A 15,722-nucleotide genomic window follows, 5' to 3' on the forward strand; every position below is an offset into this window, starting at 1 on the left:
CATAAGACTTTAAACAAACAAACAAAAGAATACCTATTTTGGGGGCAACCCCCTAACCCCCCACCCCGTATACCTTCTCAGACCCCGATTTTTCCAATGCCTTGAATAAACATTGGTACATGAAGGATGATGAAGGATGTGGTTAAGTTTCATCAATATTGTGTATGTAGGTTCTGAGAAAAAAGCAAATATCTATTTTGTGGGGCAAGCCCCCCCCCCCCCCAAAGACCACCTTGGACCCCAATTTATTTAAATGCCAGGAACAAACTTTGGCACATCATGGGTGGTGAAGGTTGTGGTTGTTTCATCAGAATTGCATGTGTAGTTTCTGAGAAGAAAGTAAATACCTATTTTGGGGGGCAACCCCACCCCCCCCGTAGATCCCCAGAGGAGCAGATTTTTTTTTTTAGTGCCGTTAACAAACGTTGGTACATCACGGGTGGTGAAGGCTGTGGTGAAGTTTCATCGAAATAGCATGTGTAATTTCAGAGGAAAAAGCAAAATTCCTATTTTGGGGGGTCAAACCTGGATCCACTTTGACCCCTGGCAAACCCCCTTAGACCCCGATTTTTTTTTAATGCCGTGAAGAAACTTTAGTGACAACACAACAAATATCATTTGTGCCAAATTTGGTCGCAATCCCATCAGCGGTTTCGGAGAAGTTTCAAGTAGTCAGGTTCATTATGTTCAGATTTATAATTTCGTTCTTTTTTTGTGGAGATTAGCAAACCTATACATTTTTGGAAAGCTTATAGCACCAGGAATCCGAAAAACCATGTTTCCATTTGCGCAAATTTTTCTTTGGCGGCCATATTGGATTTTCAAAATGGCCACCATCGGAAACCTATTTTTCGCGATATCTCAACATCCGAACCACCTAGAGTGCTGATTCCAACACCTATACCCACATTTTTGGGGATGAGGAATCACATGAAGCCATCTAAAATAATCTACACCTACCCTGGGATACCAGGTGGCAGCCTACAGCGGATTTTCAAGATGGCCACTTTCAGGAAACATGTTTTTTTTCTGAATATGTATACCACATTGAGTGATGTTTCGCCTCAGTACAGTCATAGTCATAAATGGGATCATTTCAACATGTTCAGTTCATGTACATGGAAAGTCATTATATCAGACCTAATAGTTCATTTAAAATAAACCTCATGAAGCTCACAATTACTTACCTGTTGTCGTTTTATATATTTGCAGGTCTTGAGAGAAGATGAGTGAAGTTACGACTCAGCCCACACAGTGGCAGCACTGCATAATTTGTCAAACCGCTTCAGCAAAATATGGAACGCTTGTCCAGCAGCCCAAACCGGACTCGTTTGAACACTTGCTACAAACCCTTAATGATAGAGCAGCCTACCATGATGGAAAATATGTTAAAATTCACAGTCGCTTAAAGGATGAAACAAGTGAAAGTCTGCAATTCAATAATGCAGTTTGGCATCGTATCTGTTATTCAAATGCAACCAACAAAGAGAAGGTACAACGTGCCAAAGACCGCCATCAATATCACATTTCAGCCGGCTCCTACACAGAGAAAAAACGTGGACAAAAGCGAAAAAGCACAGAACTGGACGAACCATCAACTTCCACCACCAGTCCGTTTACACGTTCTGCAACAGCTCCATTCATTAAGGAACATTGCTTTTTCTGCCAGGAAGATAACGAGCAAAAATTGTACACATTGAGAACAGAAAACGGTGGGAAAGCATTACACGATGCTGTGGAGCTGTCTGGAAATCTCACCCTGCAAACTAGGTTAAACACATCCATCTCACCCACTGATGCACATGCAATCGATGTTCAATACCACAAGTCATGTTGGACAACAAATGTATTCCATGTGTTACGTACCAAGGATAACAAGGGAACAACAGAGAGAGGTCATCCGTTTCAAACATCATGTTTGATTGAGTTGATTAGCCTTGTCGACTGTCAAACTCAGAATAAACAATACTTATCCATGGCACATATTGAAACAACATACATCAACTTGCTTGGTGGCACAGATGCATTGGCGCACCACTTCCCTGCATATAGTAGACACTGGCTCAAGGAGAGAATTCTTCTAGAACTACCACACGTAACGTCTGTTAGGCAAAAGGACAGGAGAAAACCTTCTGTTCTTTACTCCCCAGATGCATGCGAATCCGATATGGTTCAGTCTGCCATGATAGAAAGTGAAGTAGACGATCTGAATATTATCTATAAAGCAGCAAAGGCATTGCGCAGAATTATCAAGAACTTCCACCAACAGGAAAACTCATCCGATGCTATACAGGTCACTAGCAGCACAGATGATGTTCCAGCAGCACTCCACGCAATGATCAGATGGGTTATGGTGGGGCCAACAGAAACACTAGAAACTGAAAAACGAACCACTCACGTTAACAGAGAAGTACTCACTGTTAGTCAGATGCTATTGGGTGGATTCAAATCTGACAAGCAAGTGAACTTTAGGCCCAAAACTGATTCTGCGACCTTCCGATCAACCAAATCACAAGAAACTCCACAGTCTCTAGGATTAGCCTTGGCAGTTCACCATGACACAAGAAACAAGAAACTCCTGGAAAGTCTCTGCTCTCAAGGTTACTGTGTCTCGTACAGTCGTGTTATGCACCTCGAAACAGCCCTAGCAAATGCCATTGTGGAAAACACCCTGAAGTTCCAAGGACTTTATGTTCCTCCATTTTTGAAGAAGGGAACTTTTGTGTTTTTTGCAGCTGATAACACAGACTTTGCTGAAGACAGCGTGGATGGCAAAGGGACAACCCATGGAACAATCATTGCTGTTTATCAAAAACGTGACACTCAAGGAGAAACATTGGCGCCACAACTGAGCATAGCTGACACTACCAGTTTGTCAGTGACCCCGTACCAGGTTCCTATGCTTCATTGTGACAAGCCGGTGCCGAAAACCATAAAGAGAACAGACACATTCCACATCAGCAAGGATGGTATATCACCAGCGTATCACCTTACACATCTAGGATGGTTGGTTGCTTCTATGATCACCAGAATGCAGAAATCAAACAGCACATATATACCTGGTTGGGCAGGATACCACTCATTGCTGTCGGGTAGTCACAGTTTGACACAAGTCGGAGTCTTACCCCTTCTACCTGAAGTAGCACACGAGTGGTCGACTCTTCTGACCGTCATCTCTCAGACAACTCAGCTAAAGAACTTAGTTGTTGGTACAAGCCACCCTACAGTCATTTCCTGGGATATGGCCCTCTATGAAAAGGTGATAAGGCTGCTGGATGCAAGGCCAGACCTGAAAGGTACCGTTGTACCTCGGCTTGGCGAGCTGCATGTGGTCATGGCTGCTTTGAGAGCCCTGGGTACTTCCATTGAGAACTCAGGTATTGATGACGCGTGGATAGAGGCCGACCTCTACGGACCTTCAACAACAAGGCAGATCCTGAGATGTTCGCATTACAAACGCACTCTCCGTGCTCATATTTATTCATATATAGCACTTTATGAAATGGCGCTGGACCTGTTCTTCAAAGATTATCCACAGTTGAAAGCCGTTTGCTCAGATATGTCAGAAGAAATAGACGAGGCATGTTCAGAAAAGGACAAGTTCACCAAAGCCACAAGTGTGAAAGAAGCCAACACAAAACTGTTGAATGTCATCACTACAGCTGATGTTGTGAACATATTCAAGACTTGGGAAACAGAACAATCCAAAAAAGCCATGTTCAAGTCCTTGATGAATTACCTGCATCGAGTGGAGACAATTCTGTTCTTTGTGGAAGCTTCTCGGGACGCAGATCTCAAACTCCACCTCGAATCTGGTGAGGCACTCAGCAAGCTATTTTTCTCCATGGATCGTATCAAATACAAACGTCTTTGGCCGCGATACATAGCAGATATGTATGACCTGAGGAAGACGCATCCGGCCACATACAGGGAACTCGAGAATGGAAATATCTCAGTAACGAAATCTAGCATCCCCTTTGTATCAATCGGTGCAGACCACGCTTGTGAACAGGAAAACAGAGCAATGAAGGTTCATTCTGGACTTCCAGGCATCTCCAATAATGCCAATGCAAGGCAGAGATTCTTTATGGCCTCTCCAGAATTGTCACGGCTGACCAGAGAATTCAAAGATCAGTTCGACACCAAAACAGACAAAGTGACAGAACACCACGAACTTAGTCCGAGGGCAGTGAATCTGAACAATACAGCGGTTGAAAAGATCAAGGCTGCTATCATGAGTCATGGCAATCCATTTACCACAGAAGGAAATAGCATATACAACTTGATCACACATGCCTATGTCCCAGAGGAGCACACGTCACAAATCCTGAATATCGACAACATTGGTCAACACTTGTACGAAGAGTATGTTGACGAAAGAATCAACGGAACAGTCAGCTTATTTGCACCCGTGAAAAAAGAAAACAACACGATGTACTTGTCTGGTGTGAAGAAGACCAAGATCATGCTCAGGGACAAGTCAGTCGACTTGAAGGAAACAAAAGACTTGTATGGAAGGCTGATGATATTGACAAAATCAAGCCGTGATGTTGACCAGAAAGACGCAATAGGCAACTACGAATTCACCCTTACACCTCGCGCCTTGTTCGCACCAAACGGTGACCTGCTTCCTTGCCTTGACAAGTCAAAGTTAATCCATCTCCTTGTGAAACATGGAGACTTAGCTCCGGGTGACTTAGCTCCGACCTCAAGTCCTCAAGCTCAAGTCCATAACTCTGCAGCTATGAAAATAGCAGTAGTCGACGCCATGGTTCTTGTACAGAAATTGTCGACAAAACCAGCTGCAACAGTAACCGTTGAAGATCTCAGTGTCAGCTTTAATACCAGATTGATGTCACTGACAAGACATTTTGACGAAGTTATCCTCGTGTTTGATACTTACAAGGCCGATTCGTTGAAGCAAAGCACAAGACAAAAAAGACGAGGGGGGCACAATCCAGTCCAGTACCAAGTGAAGGACAATACCAAGATCCAACACATCACCATGAAGCGGTTCTTGTCACACGCTCAGACAAAGTCAGATTTGGCAGAATATCTGGCTGAGAAAACGTTGGAGTACAACAGAGATGCCTCCAAGCTGATAATTATATGTGCAGCAGGAAAGGCCAAGAGTAACAAAGGCGTGCATTTTGAAGACAATAATCATGAGGAGGCAGACACTCTGATGATTCACCAAGCAGTGCTGGCAACTCGCCGCAATCCCAACGCAGAACAGCTTACCTTCTTCTCTCCTGATACGGATGTCCTGGTCTTGGTCATAGCTAACTATGATGTTCTGCTCAAAAACACTGCTGTCTCCCTTGTGTCGGGCCTTGTGCAAGTACAACCAATCTGGAACAATCTTGGCGTCGAAAAGGCCAAGGCATTGCCAGCATTCCACACATTCACAGGAGCAGACAATACTGGACGGTTTTCGCGAATAGGCAAAACAACATGGTTTGAAGCTTTCGTCAGAGCCGATAGTGACGTGATACAGGCCATGAGAATGCTCGGCGATGCTGCAGATGTGACCGCAGATCAGATGTCCAACTTGGCAAGATTTGTATGTGCAGTGTACGTACCAAAGGGAATATGTATCAACAGCATTCCGGAGTTGCGCTGGTACCTCTTCTGTAAACACATGACTGAAAGTCACAAGTTACCTCCAACGCTAGGGGCTCTAAATCAGCATGTTGATCGTGTACATCTTCAGGCAAGGGTATGGGCTCAGGCTACTATCGCACATCAAGTGTTCCTGGATCCACAGCAACATGGCTACTTCAAGGACAACGATGGGGAATTGAAACCACTAATGACAGATGTACCACCAGCACCGAAAGCAATACTTGAGATGGTCAGATGTCAGTGCAAAGGAGACTGCTCATCGAGACGGTGTTCGTGCCGTGCCAATGACTTGGCATGCACAGACTTGTGTTTGTGCAGCTCCGAATGTGAAAACGACGATGACTGTCAACCTGTTCTCTGCTCTGACGACAGTGATGAGGACATTTGAAAACCTATGAGGACAAAATGTTGATGAATGTTGACAAAGATAAAATTTCATCTATGGGAAATATTCTATGTTCAAATAAAAGTAATTATTACATGTATAATTATGGATTGTATAGCCTCATCTCTATATACTTACCTCTTGAATACATAAATCACCTGTTTAGGATATATGAGGGATGTGGTTTCATAATTATGATCCGTGTGCCACAATGTAGCGAAACATCACTCAATGTGGTATACATATTCAGAAAAAAACATGTTTCCTGAAAGTGGCCATCTTGAAAATCCGCTGTAGGCTGCCACCTGGTATCCCAGGGTAGGTGTAGATTATTTTAGATGGCTTCATGTGATTCCTCATCCCCAAAAATGTGGGTATAGGTGTTGGAATCAGCACTCTAGGTGGTTCGGATGTTGAGATATCGCGAAAAATAGGTTTCCGATGGTGGCCATTTTGAAAATCCAATATGGCCGCCAAAGAAAAATTTGCGCAAATGGAAACATGGTTTTTCGGATTCCTGGTGCTATCAGCTTTCCAAAAATGTATAGTTTTGCTAATCTCCACAAAAAAAGAACGAAATTACATAACAAACCTGACTAAAGTGTTGATGGACGGACTGATTGACTGACTGACGACGCACCATCGCATAAGCTCCCCTAAACTTCTTTCCAGGTAAGCTAATAATGAAATGAAAACTAATAATGAAAACTAGAAAACATCTGAAAATGCAAAGCCTGTCCGCCTCTGCTTCGAATTCAAACTTCTTCTTCTACCATATGTGAAACATGACAAAAGCAGCCCAAAAAAAAATACATATAATTGCTTGTTTTCTTGTGACGTCATCGGAGCACGCGCGCAGGGCACCCTGGGACACCTCGGCCATTTTGATACCCTCTCGAACAACGTCGTCAGCGGATTCACATTAAATAGTTTTTGTTCACGACCAGTCATGCCAATTTGCGGCGTATTTCGTTGTTCAAACAGGCCAGGCGTTAGGCCAGGAGTTAAGTTTTACAAAACGCCCAAACTTCTACTGAATCAGGGTGAGGAAACAAGAAATTTAAGTGAAGAGAGGCGGCGTTTGTGGAAGGCTGCCATCAATCGCAGTGACATCCAAACAGAATCACAGTGGGATCGCACACCTGTCTGCTCCGAGCATTTTGTTCACAGTAAGTAAGAACATGTTTCATGGAATGCGAAACCTGGAACATAAAAGTATTGAATTTGAAACTGTCCAATAAACTTTCTAAAGTTATGTACTCTTATCAGTTATCAACTCGGTCAAAATGAATCTCGATTTTATCATGTGAAGAACGTGCTATGTATTCATTGCTTACATGATAAATATAGGTGATGACTTATGGCCATACGCACAAAGCACACATGGCGGCACTCACTTCGCACTGTGCGTCACATGTCTACAAAGTATGCACACATGCATGCACAGCTTAAAACTGCAGTGGTTTTTGAACAAATGGAGGGCACTTAATCAATCAGGTCCATAACATTAACACAAGCAGCTTTAAAAAATACATGTTTGTTTAATATATTAATACCTTGGATCGAATCAAGTGGGCGTCATTCAGTTCTTTGTGTAGGATTTGTCGCACTCATCCATCTTGCTACAACCTGTATGCCTCGAGGGATTTATACTTCTTCAACTCATCTTTGGTATAGGCCGATTTGCTGAACAACAGGTAGTTGATCACGTCGATGTGGGTCACCTGAGGCCACTTGCTCACATTCTTCTCAAATTGATCATTTGATAGACCATAAGGGTCACACCCAATGACAGAAATCTTCTCTTTGTAACGAACAAGAACGTCCGGGGGGAGCGTCTCTCGGTAGCCAAGGTTGGCACTCGCACTGCTAGCCATACTCAAGCCTGGATCTACCGTATCCTTACGTACACTCCAAGTCTGTTCTACAGGTAGTTGGTTGCAGGTTGACCCACTGCCCAGGTGTTCACCAGTTCACTGGTCCACGGCAAACTTAAACCGAATGTTCTGTGTTTGTTGGGCAACGATACGTAATATAAACTAGATGGCACCACACTCCACATGAACGTGACAAAACAAACAAAATTACTTTATAAAACAGACTTTTTGCGATCCGCATTCACCATAAACCAACGCAACAAATCAATATCAGCGCACACGGACAGATTAGCTTGGGTATCAAAATGGCCGCCACGCAATGCGAGATGGGTAACTGTGACGTCAGTGAAAACAAAGGATTGACGATTTTAGGTGACTTTGACCAAATGACCGCCAAAGCAATCATTTTCAGTGACCCAATATGCAACCCCTGCTCAAATGTCAACTCAATCGGATGAAAATTGACAATATAATGCAACCTTGACCTTTGACCTTTTCACCTAGAAAAAACAATCAGCTTCCAGCTTTTGATTGGTGAACCAATTGATTGACCCAATATGCATTTTTTTTTAAAATTCAGGTCAATCGGATGAAAATTGACGATTTTATGCAATCTTGACCTTTGACCTTTTGATCTAAAAAAAACAATTAGCTTCTAGCTTTTGATTGGTGAACAAATTCAGTGACCCAATATGTAAATTCATTAAATTTCATGTTAATCGCATGAAAATTGACGATGTTATGCAAACTTGACCTTTGACCTTTTGATCTAAAAAAACAATTAGCTTCTAGCTTTTTATTGGTGAACAAATTCAGTGACCCAATATGCAAATTCATGAAATTTCATGTTAATCGCATGAAAATTGACGATGTTATGCAAACTTGACCTTTGACCTTTTGATCTAAAAAAAAAATCAGGTTATAGGTTTTGATTGGTGAACCAATTCATTGACCCAATATGAAAATTCTTAAAATGTGATGTGAAATCGGTGTACCTGGCTTAAATGAAGTCGGTGTAGCTGGCGTAAATGATGAGCGGTTTCGAAATCAAAATCCGTTCTGTACAGTACTGTATTGTAATTTATTGATTTTAATCACCAGGTGAAAATAATTTATCGGTCGCTCCAGACCAAAGCAAGATCACGTGAGCAAGATGGCAGATCATGGAAGGGACAAGATGGCGGATCATGGAAGGGACAAGATGGCGGATCATGGAAGGGACATTTCAAATGACAACATGAAATTTTGTTCCCAAGGGAATGGAGATTTTTTTTTTTTTTTTTGTGAAAGTTGAAATGAAAGTGAAATTTTGAATGGATTTACATGTACATGCAATTGGCATAGAGGTTCGCTTATGAAGCTCTCTATAATATCTCTCTGGTCGCACGCAGTCAGTCATGGCTGTCGTCTACCGCCCTCCCAAACCACACCCATTATTCCTGTCTGACTTCTCCTACTTTCTGACCCAGCTATGTTCCCTCTCCCCCTCAATCCTCCTCCTTTGTGATTTCAATATCCACATGGACTCCACTGACTCCACAATAACCACTGACTTCACTGATTTACTCACCTGCTTTAACCTCACTCAACATGTCAACTTTCCTACGCATATCCGTGGTCACATTTTGGACCTTGTCTGCTCCACTGGATTAATTTTGCACCATCTCTCTGGCTCTGACCTCACCCTCTCTGACCACTTAGCCATCACTATGACCATCAACATCCCCACCCCAACACCAAGACATTATCACACTATCAACTTCCGTAAGCTAAACGCTCTTTCACCTACCTCATTCTCATCCACCCTCTCTGAAAAAATGTCCACTTCTCCCTTCATTGACCTCCACACCCCTTCCGACCTCACTAACTACTACAACCACACTCTCTCCTCCTGCCTTGACCAGCTTGCGCCTTTAAAAACCAAAACAGTTTCTTTCACCCATTCTGCTCCCTGGTTTACCCCTGAACTCCGCCTGATGAAAACTCGTGCTCGCCAACTTGAAAGACTCCGCAATAAAACAGGTCTCACAGTTCACTCCCAAGCCTACAAGGACCACCTACAACACGACAAAGATGCCGTCTCCCACGCCCGCTCCGCCTACTACTCTCAAATTATCCACTCTGGCTCCGGAAACCCAAAAGCACTCTTCTCGACAATAAACAAACTCCTCCGCCCCCTGGACACCACCACCCAGTCATTCACAGTAGACAACTGCATCTCCTTCCTTTATTTCTTCCAACGCAAAATTGACAACATCTACAACAGCTTGACCACCGCCGCACCCGCTCCCCCTCCAACCACCTGCCCCCCCTTATCCTGCCTTCCCCTGTCTCAATTCTCCCCGGTCTCCCCTACTGACCTCTCTGAACTCCTCATAGGAATGAAAACTGCCACCTGCACTCTTGACCCCATCCCCTCCAGCTTTGTCAAGGCCTCCCTCCCTGCTCTCTCTCCACTTATCATTGCAACAATAAACTCCTCCCTGTCTACAGGCATCGTCCCACCATCCCTCAAAATTGCTGCTGTTACCCCCATTCTAAAAAAACCTGGTCTAAACCCTGACACCCTAAACAACTTCAGACCCATCTCCAACCTACCCTTTCTGTCGAAAGTTTTGGAATGCGCTGTAGCCACTCAACTCAAACATCACCTCTCTGCCAATAACCTGTATGAAACATTCCAATCCGGATTCCGCTCCAACCACAGTACTGAAACTGCTCTCCTCAAAATCACCAACGACCTTCTCCTCTCCTCTGACGCTGGCAACCTCAACATTCTCATCCTCCTCGACCTCAGCGCTGCCTTTGACACCATCGATCACACCATCCTCCTCACCCGACTTGAAACCACCTTTAACGTTACCGGCACTGCCCTCTCTTGGATTAAATCATACCTCTCTGACAGACGCCAGTTCATCTCCATCAATAACTGCAAATCCCCCACTGCTCCCCTCCCCCAAGGTTCAGTTCTTGGCCCCCTCCTCTTCATCCTTTACCTGTCCCCCCTCGGTCACTTAATCCGCCGTCATGGTCTCCAATTCCACTGCTTCGCCGATGACATCCAGCTTTTCATCTCCACCAAGTCCGTCTCCACCGACACCCACTCTATCCTGACAAACTGCATCTCTGAAATAAAATCCTGGCTTCAAATCAACTTCCTCAAACTAAACTGTGATAAATCTGAAATAATCATCATTGGCCCAAAAACGCTCACAAAATCCACCCATAACTTTGCCCTCAACATCGACGGTATCCCAGTATCCACCTCCCCTCTCATCCGGAATCTTGGCGTCATCTTTGACCAAACCCTCTCCTTCGACAAATACACTAAACAGATCACAAAGACAGCCTTCTTTCACCTGAAAAACATCGCCCGTCTCCGCTCATCCCTCTCCTCCACGGCTGCAGAAACCCTCATCCACGCCTTCATCACCTCCCGTCTGGACTACTGCAATAGCCTCCTCTATGGTTTCCCCCCTCACCAATCACCAATAAACTCCAATACATTCAGAACTCCGCTGCCCGTCTACTCACCCATTCCCGGACCCGTGACCACATCACCCCTGTCCTTTACAAGCTTCACTGGCTCCCCATCTCCCAGAGAATCCAGTACAAAATCCTCCTCTTGACCTACAAAGCCCTCCATAACCTGGCCCCATCCTACCTGGCTGACCTCCTCTCCAGACACACTCCCACCCGCAACCTCCGCTCTGCTGGTACCAACCTCCTGACCCCCCCCCCCATCCGGACCAAATTCAGATCCTGGGGGGACAGGGCCTTCTCCATCGCTGCTCCCACCCTCTGGAACTCACTACCTCACACCATCAGAGACTCCTCCTCACTCACCACATTCAAAACATCACTCAAGACCCACCTGTTCAGCACTGCATTCAACATTCAACCCACAGCATTTAACCCCTGACTATCTCTTCTCCTTCTCCCTCCTTTTGCTTTAAATATTTCCCTATTGATTCGTCTTTTTGCAATTGTTGTTTTCATGTTTTATTATGCATTATGTTTTGCACTCTGTCAAAGCGCCTTTGGGCTCCATGAAAAGCGCTATACAAAATAAATGAATTATTATTATTATTATTATAATATACTAGGGCATTGCCCGTACTATATCTATATCTAAAATTATATCCCCCCCCTCTATTTACATGAAATGGTTTGGTCCAAAGCGAACGGCTTGCGAGTACGGTGACAATCCCCCCCCTCTATTTACATGCAATGGTTTGGTCCAAAGCGAACGGCTTCCGGAGTTTGGTAAAGAAATCGCCATCGCGTGCACAAACGCGCAGGAAAGCGAATGAATCGCAAATTCGGTTTTATTAGTTTTAAAACATAGTTTAACGCCAACATAGTTTGCAAACGTGAAATAAATGAATACGCTCTCAAATGTACCATCTGAGGCAGAGTGTGTCCTCCACGTTCGGCACACGCGATCGTTCGCTGCTCTCTGATTGGTTGAATCGTTTTTTGGACATAGCTCGGTAAGTAATTGTCCGATTAATATGAAACCTTGAAAAGGCACATCCTCGGGTCCCCAGCAATATACCTGGCAAGTTAAAAGTATATCGGACCCGTGGTTGTCGAGAAACAGCGGTCACAGACAAACGTACAGACGTACAAACGTACAGACGTACAAACAGAGATTACTGGAATTATAGATAGATGTCAGGCTGTCGGTATTTCAGGCTTACAGAAGCAAAACCTCAAATGGCTGGTGCTATATAGATGAAGTAGATCAGTTTATCCTGACTGATGTATAAAAAATTCACACTTATCGGATCAGGCGTTGTACTAGTCGAATTATGACGTCATAATGAAGACACCGATGACATCATCATTAACTAAACTTGTTCCCCATCTGGAGTGCTTGACAATGAACCATGTTTTAATTTTTTCCATTGAGCGGTTTTGGAGATATGGAGGTGCAAAGTGTTTCCAAGATGGCGCCCATGCCACGTGACCTATGACATCATAATTAGCACTAAAATTCTACAGCAGGAGGCGCTGCTATGGTGCAAAATTTATTGTCAATCGGACCAACGGTTGCTGAGGAAAAAAAATTAAAATGCAGAGACTACGTACGTACTTATGCATGCCATTGCTTAACCCCACTTTTCGCTTCTCGAGTGCAGGGTAATTATAGTATCCAGATCCGGATCTTCACCAAAATAGAATCAATTCGTCCTAGTCACACACTCAACCAGTCCACCAAGTTTTGTCCAAATCCGTACACAACCTTTTGAGATATCCTGATCGCAGACAGACAGATATCGTGGTGAAAACACAATTCCTCTGAGTCCGTCCACCTTCGGTGGTGGAGGTAACATCATTGCTGGGAAGATGACTGTACTGGGTGATGTGGTGCCCTCAGTAGTTTAGAGCAGGAATTAGTCATTGTTTTCCAAATGCCGACGATAATTCACCTACTCTACGTGCAAGACACCGTGGGGACCAGACGGGACGCCCAGTATGACGTCACTCCGAGGGACAGCATACACATTGATGCGTCGCCCTGTCACTGCATGGTAAACACCAGGATGGCAGTTTATAGCTGGGTTATAGTAAGAGAGCTCAAGGTGAGTAATTAAAAACCATAACCACAGATTACTCAGTGACACTGGCTGGACGTTTATATACAGCGAACGCCAATGTCGTAAATACTCACCTGGTAGATAACTATGTTAATTGTCCATTTCAATGTTTGATTCACACGATTATTCCATAAAGGGTTAAATGTCCATCTTTACCGTGAAAATTCGTGGGGGGGGGGGGGGGGGGGGGGGGGGGAAAGAAGAGAGGGGGGGGGGGGAGGAAGAGAGGGTGGGGGGGGGGGGAGAGTTTACGTCTGTGGAATTGCAAATGAAGGTTGTTAGGGTTAGGGTTAGGTTGGTGAGTGGGACAATGTGTGAGGAAGAGTAAGGGGGAATCACATACTCCTCACAGAAACACAGAACCCATACATAATCACAGACCACTCACAGAATCACAGACACCTCACAGAATCACAGACTCCTCACAGAAACACAGACTCCTCACAGAATCCTTGCAAAATCATAAACCTCACAGAATCACAGACTCCTCACAGAAACACAGACTCCTGACAGAATCCTTGCAAAATCATAAACCTCACAGAATCACAGAACCCTCACAGAAACACAGACTCCTGATAGAATCCTTGCAAAATCATAAACCTCACAGAAACACAGACTCCTCACAGAAACACAGACTCCTGACAGAATCCTTGCAAAATCATAAACCTCACAGAATCACAGACTCCTCACAGAAACACAGACTCCTGACAGAATCCTTGCAAAATCATAAACCTCACAGAATCACAGAACCCTCACAAAATCACAGACCCCTCACAGAATCACAGACACCTCACAGAATCACAGACTCCTCACAGAAACACAGACTCCTGATAGAATCCTTACAAAATCACAGACCCCTTACAAAATCACAGACCCCTTACAGAACCACAGAAACCTCACAGAAACATACCCCTCACAGAAACACAGACCCCTCACAGAATCACAGAACCCTCACAAAATCACAGACCCCTCACAGAATCACAGACACCTCACAGAATCACAGACTCCTCACAGAAACACAGACTCCTGATAGAATCCTTACAAAATCACAGACCCCTTACAAAATCACAGACCCCTTACAGAACCACAGAAACCTCACAGAAACATACCCCTCACAGAAACACAGACCCCTCACAGAATCACAGACTCCTCACAGAAACACAGACACCTCACAGAAACACAGACACCTCACAGAATCACAGACCCCTTACAGAATCACAGACCCCTCACAGAATCACAGACTCTCACAGAATCACAGACACACGTTGGTTCCCCCTGGTGGAAATCTCGTTACAGGAGAATCTCGCGAGACCAGCAATCCGATCGGGCGGAGGGAGGTACCTTCGGTCGTGCTGCACTGGTGCACGCACTTTTCCTCTCGCTCTGAGCGCGATCTCACGCCCAGTGTCGCCGTGCCGGCGGTTTCTCTTGGTTCCTGCAATGACAGAGCTGCGACGGAGGCAACATGATCAGGAGCCGGCATGCGTCGCAGAGTCGGTAAGGTATCGCCATTGGCGTTTTACTGGATATTTCCTGAACTGACGAGAAAACGAAGCTGTGATGGGGATGAAGTGCAATGGGAATCACGGTGTTTGGGAAAGAGATGAGGGGTCGGGGAATGATCGGTGTGCGTCTCGAGTATCCGGGAGAGAGCCCGGGGGATGTATAAGTGTAGTAAAGGACATTGTCCATGTGATGCGTCTGGCGTTTACTAAAGAGTAAAGGATCTGTTTGTGTTTGTACGTCGAGCATGACCCTCATGAGCTACAAAAGGGTGGAACTTGTCTCTAGTGTAAAGGTCGTTTGGAAGCTCGTGCTGAGCGGCCCAGGTCAGGTCTCTAACGGGTCTTCGCCGATGTTGGAGGTGGCTCTTCACTTCAGCCTTGATCGTGTAGTCTACCTACATCGTTAAGACCTCCGACGTAGCAGGGTACACAACAGGTCAGGGTACACAAAATTGTGTACCCTGACCCAACCATTACCTGACCCAACCATTACCTGACCCAACCATTACTTGACCCAACCATTACCTGACCCAACCACACTCTCCCTGCCGATGATCTACATCAGGTGATATTGATACCATATTACCATAGTATCAGCTGGGTGCTGTGCTGGAGTCAACTAAGGTCGGTGTTCAATAGTTTACAGCACAACGTTGGTCGTTCCAGGCTCAATGCATTTGCATTGTGGTTACCAGTGGGTAAGGTGACCATAGTGGTTACTAGGGTG

At 44.8% G+C, this 15,722-nt stretch overlaps 1 protein-coding gene across 1 annotated transcript in view; it reads left to right on the plus strand.

Annotated features, from left to right (window-relative positions):
- Positions 1–14,779: 14,779 nt before the first annotated feature.
- The window catches only part of LOC137432838 (phosphatidate cytidylyltransferase 2), a 36,605-nt gene continuing 35,662 nt past the window's right edge, over positions 14,780–15,722 (plus strand). Inside the window, exon 1 of the mRNA XM_068125086.2 lies at positions 14,780–14,987. Coding sequence (XP_067981187.2) covers positions 14,931–14,987 — 57 coding nt within the window. The 5' untranslated portion in view covers positions 14,780–14,930. The remainder of the gene's footprint in view (positions 14,988–15,722) is intronic.

Source organism: Myxine glutinosa, chromosome 8 (genome assembly GCF_964187855.1).
Source record: "Myxine glutinosa chromosome 8, kmMyxGlut1.1, whole genome shotgun sequence".
Classification (NCBI taxonomy): domain Eukaryota; kingdom Metazoa; phylum Chordata; class Myxini; order Myxiniformes; family Myxinidae; genus Myxine; species Myxine glutinosa.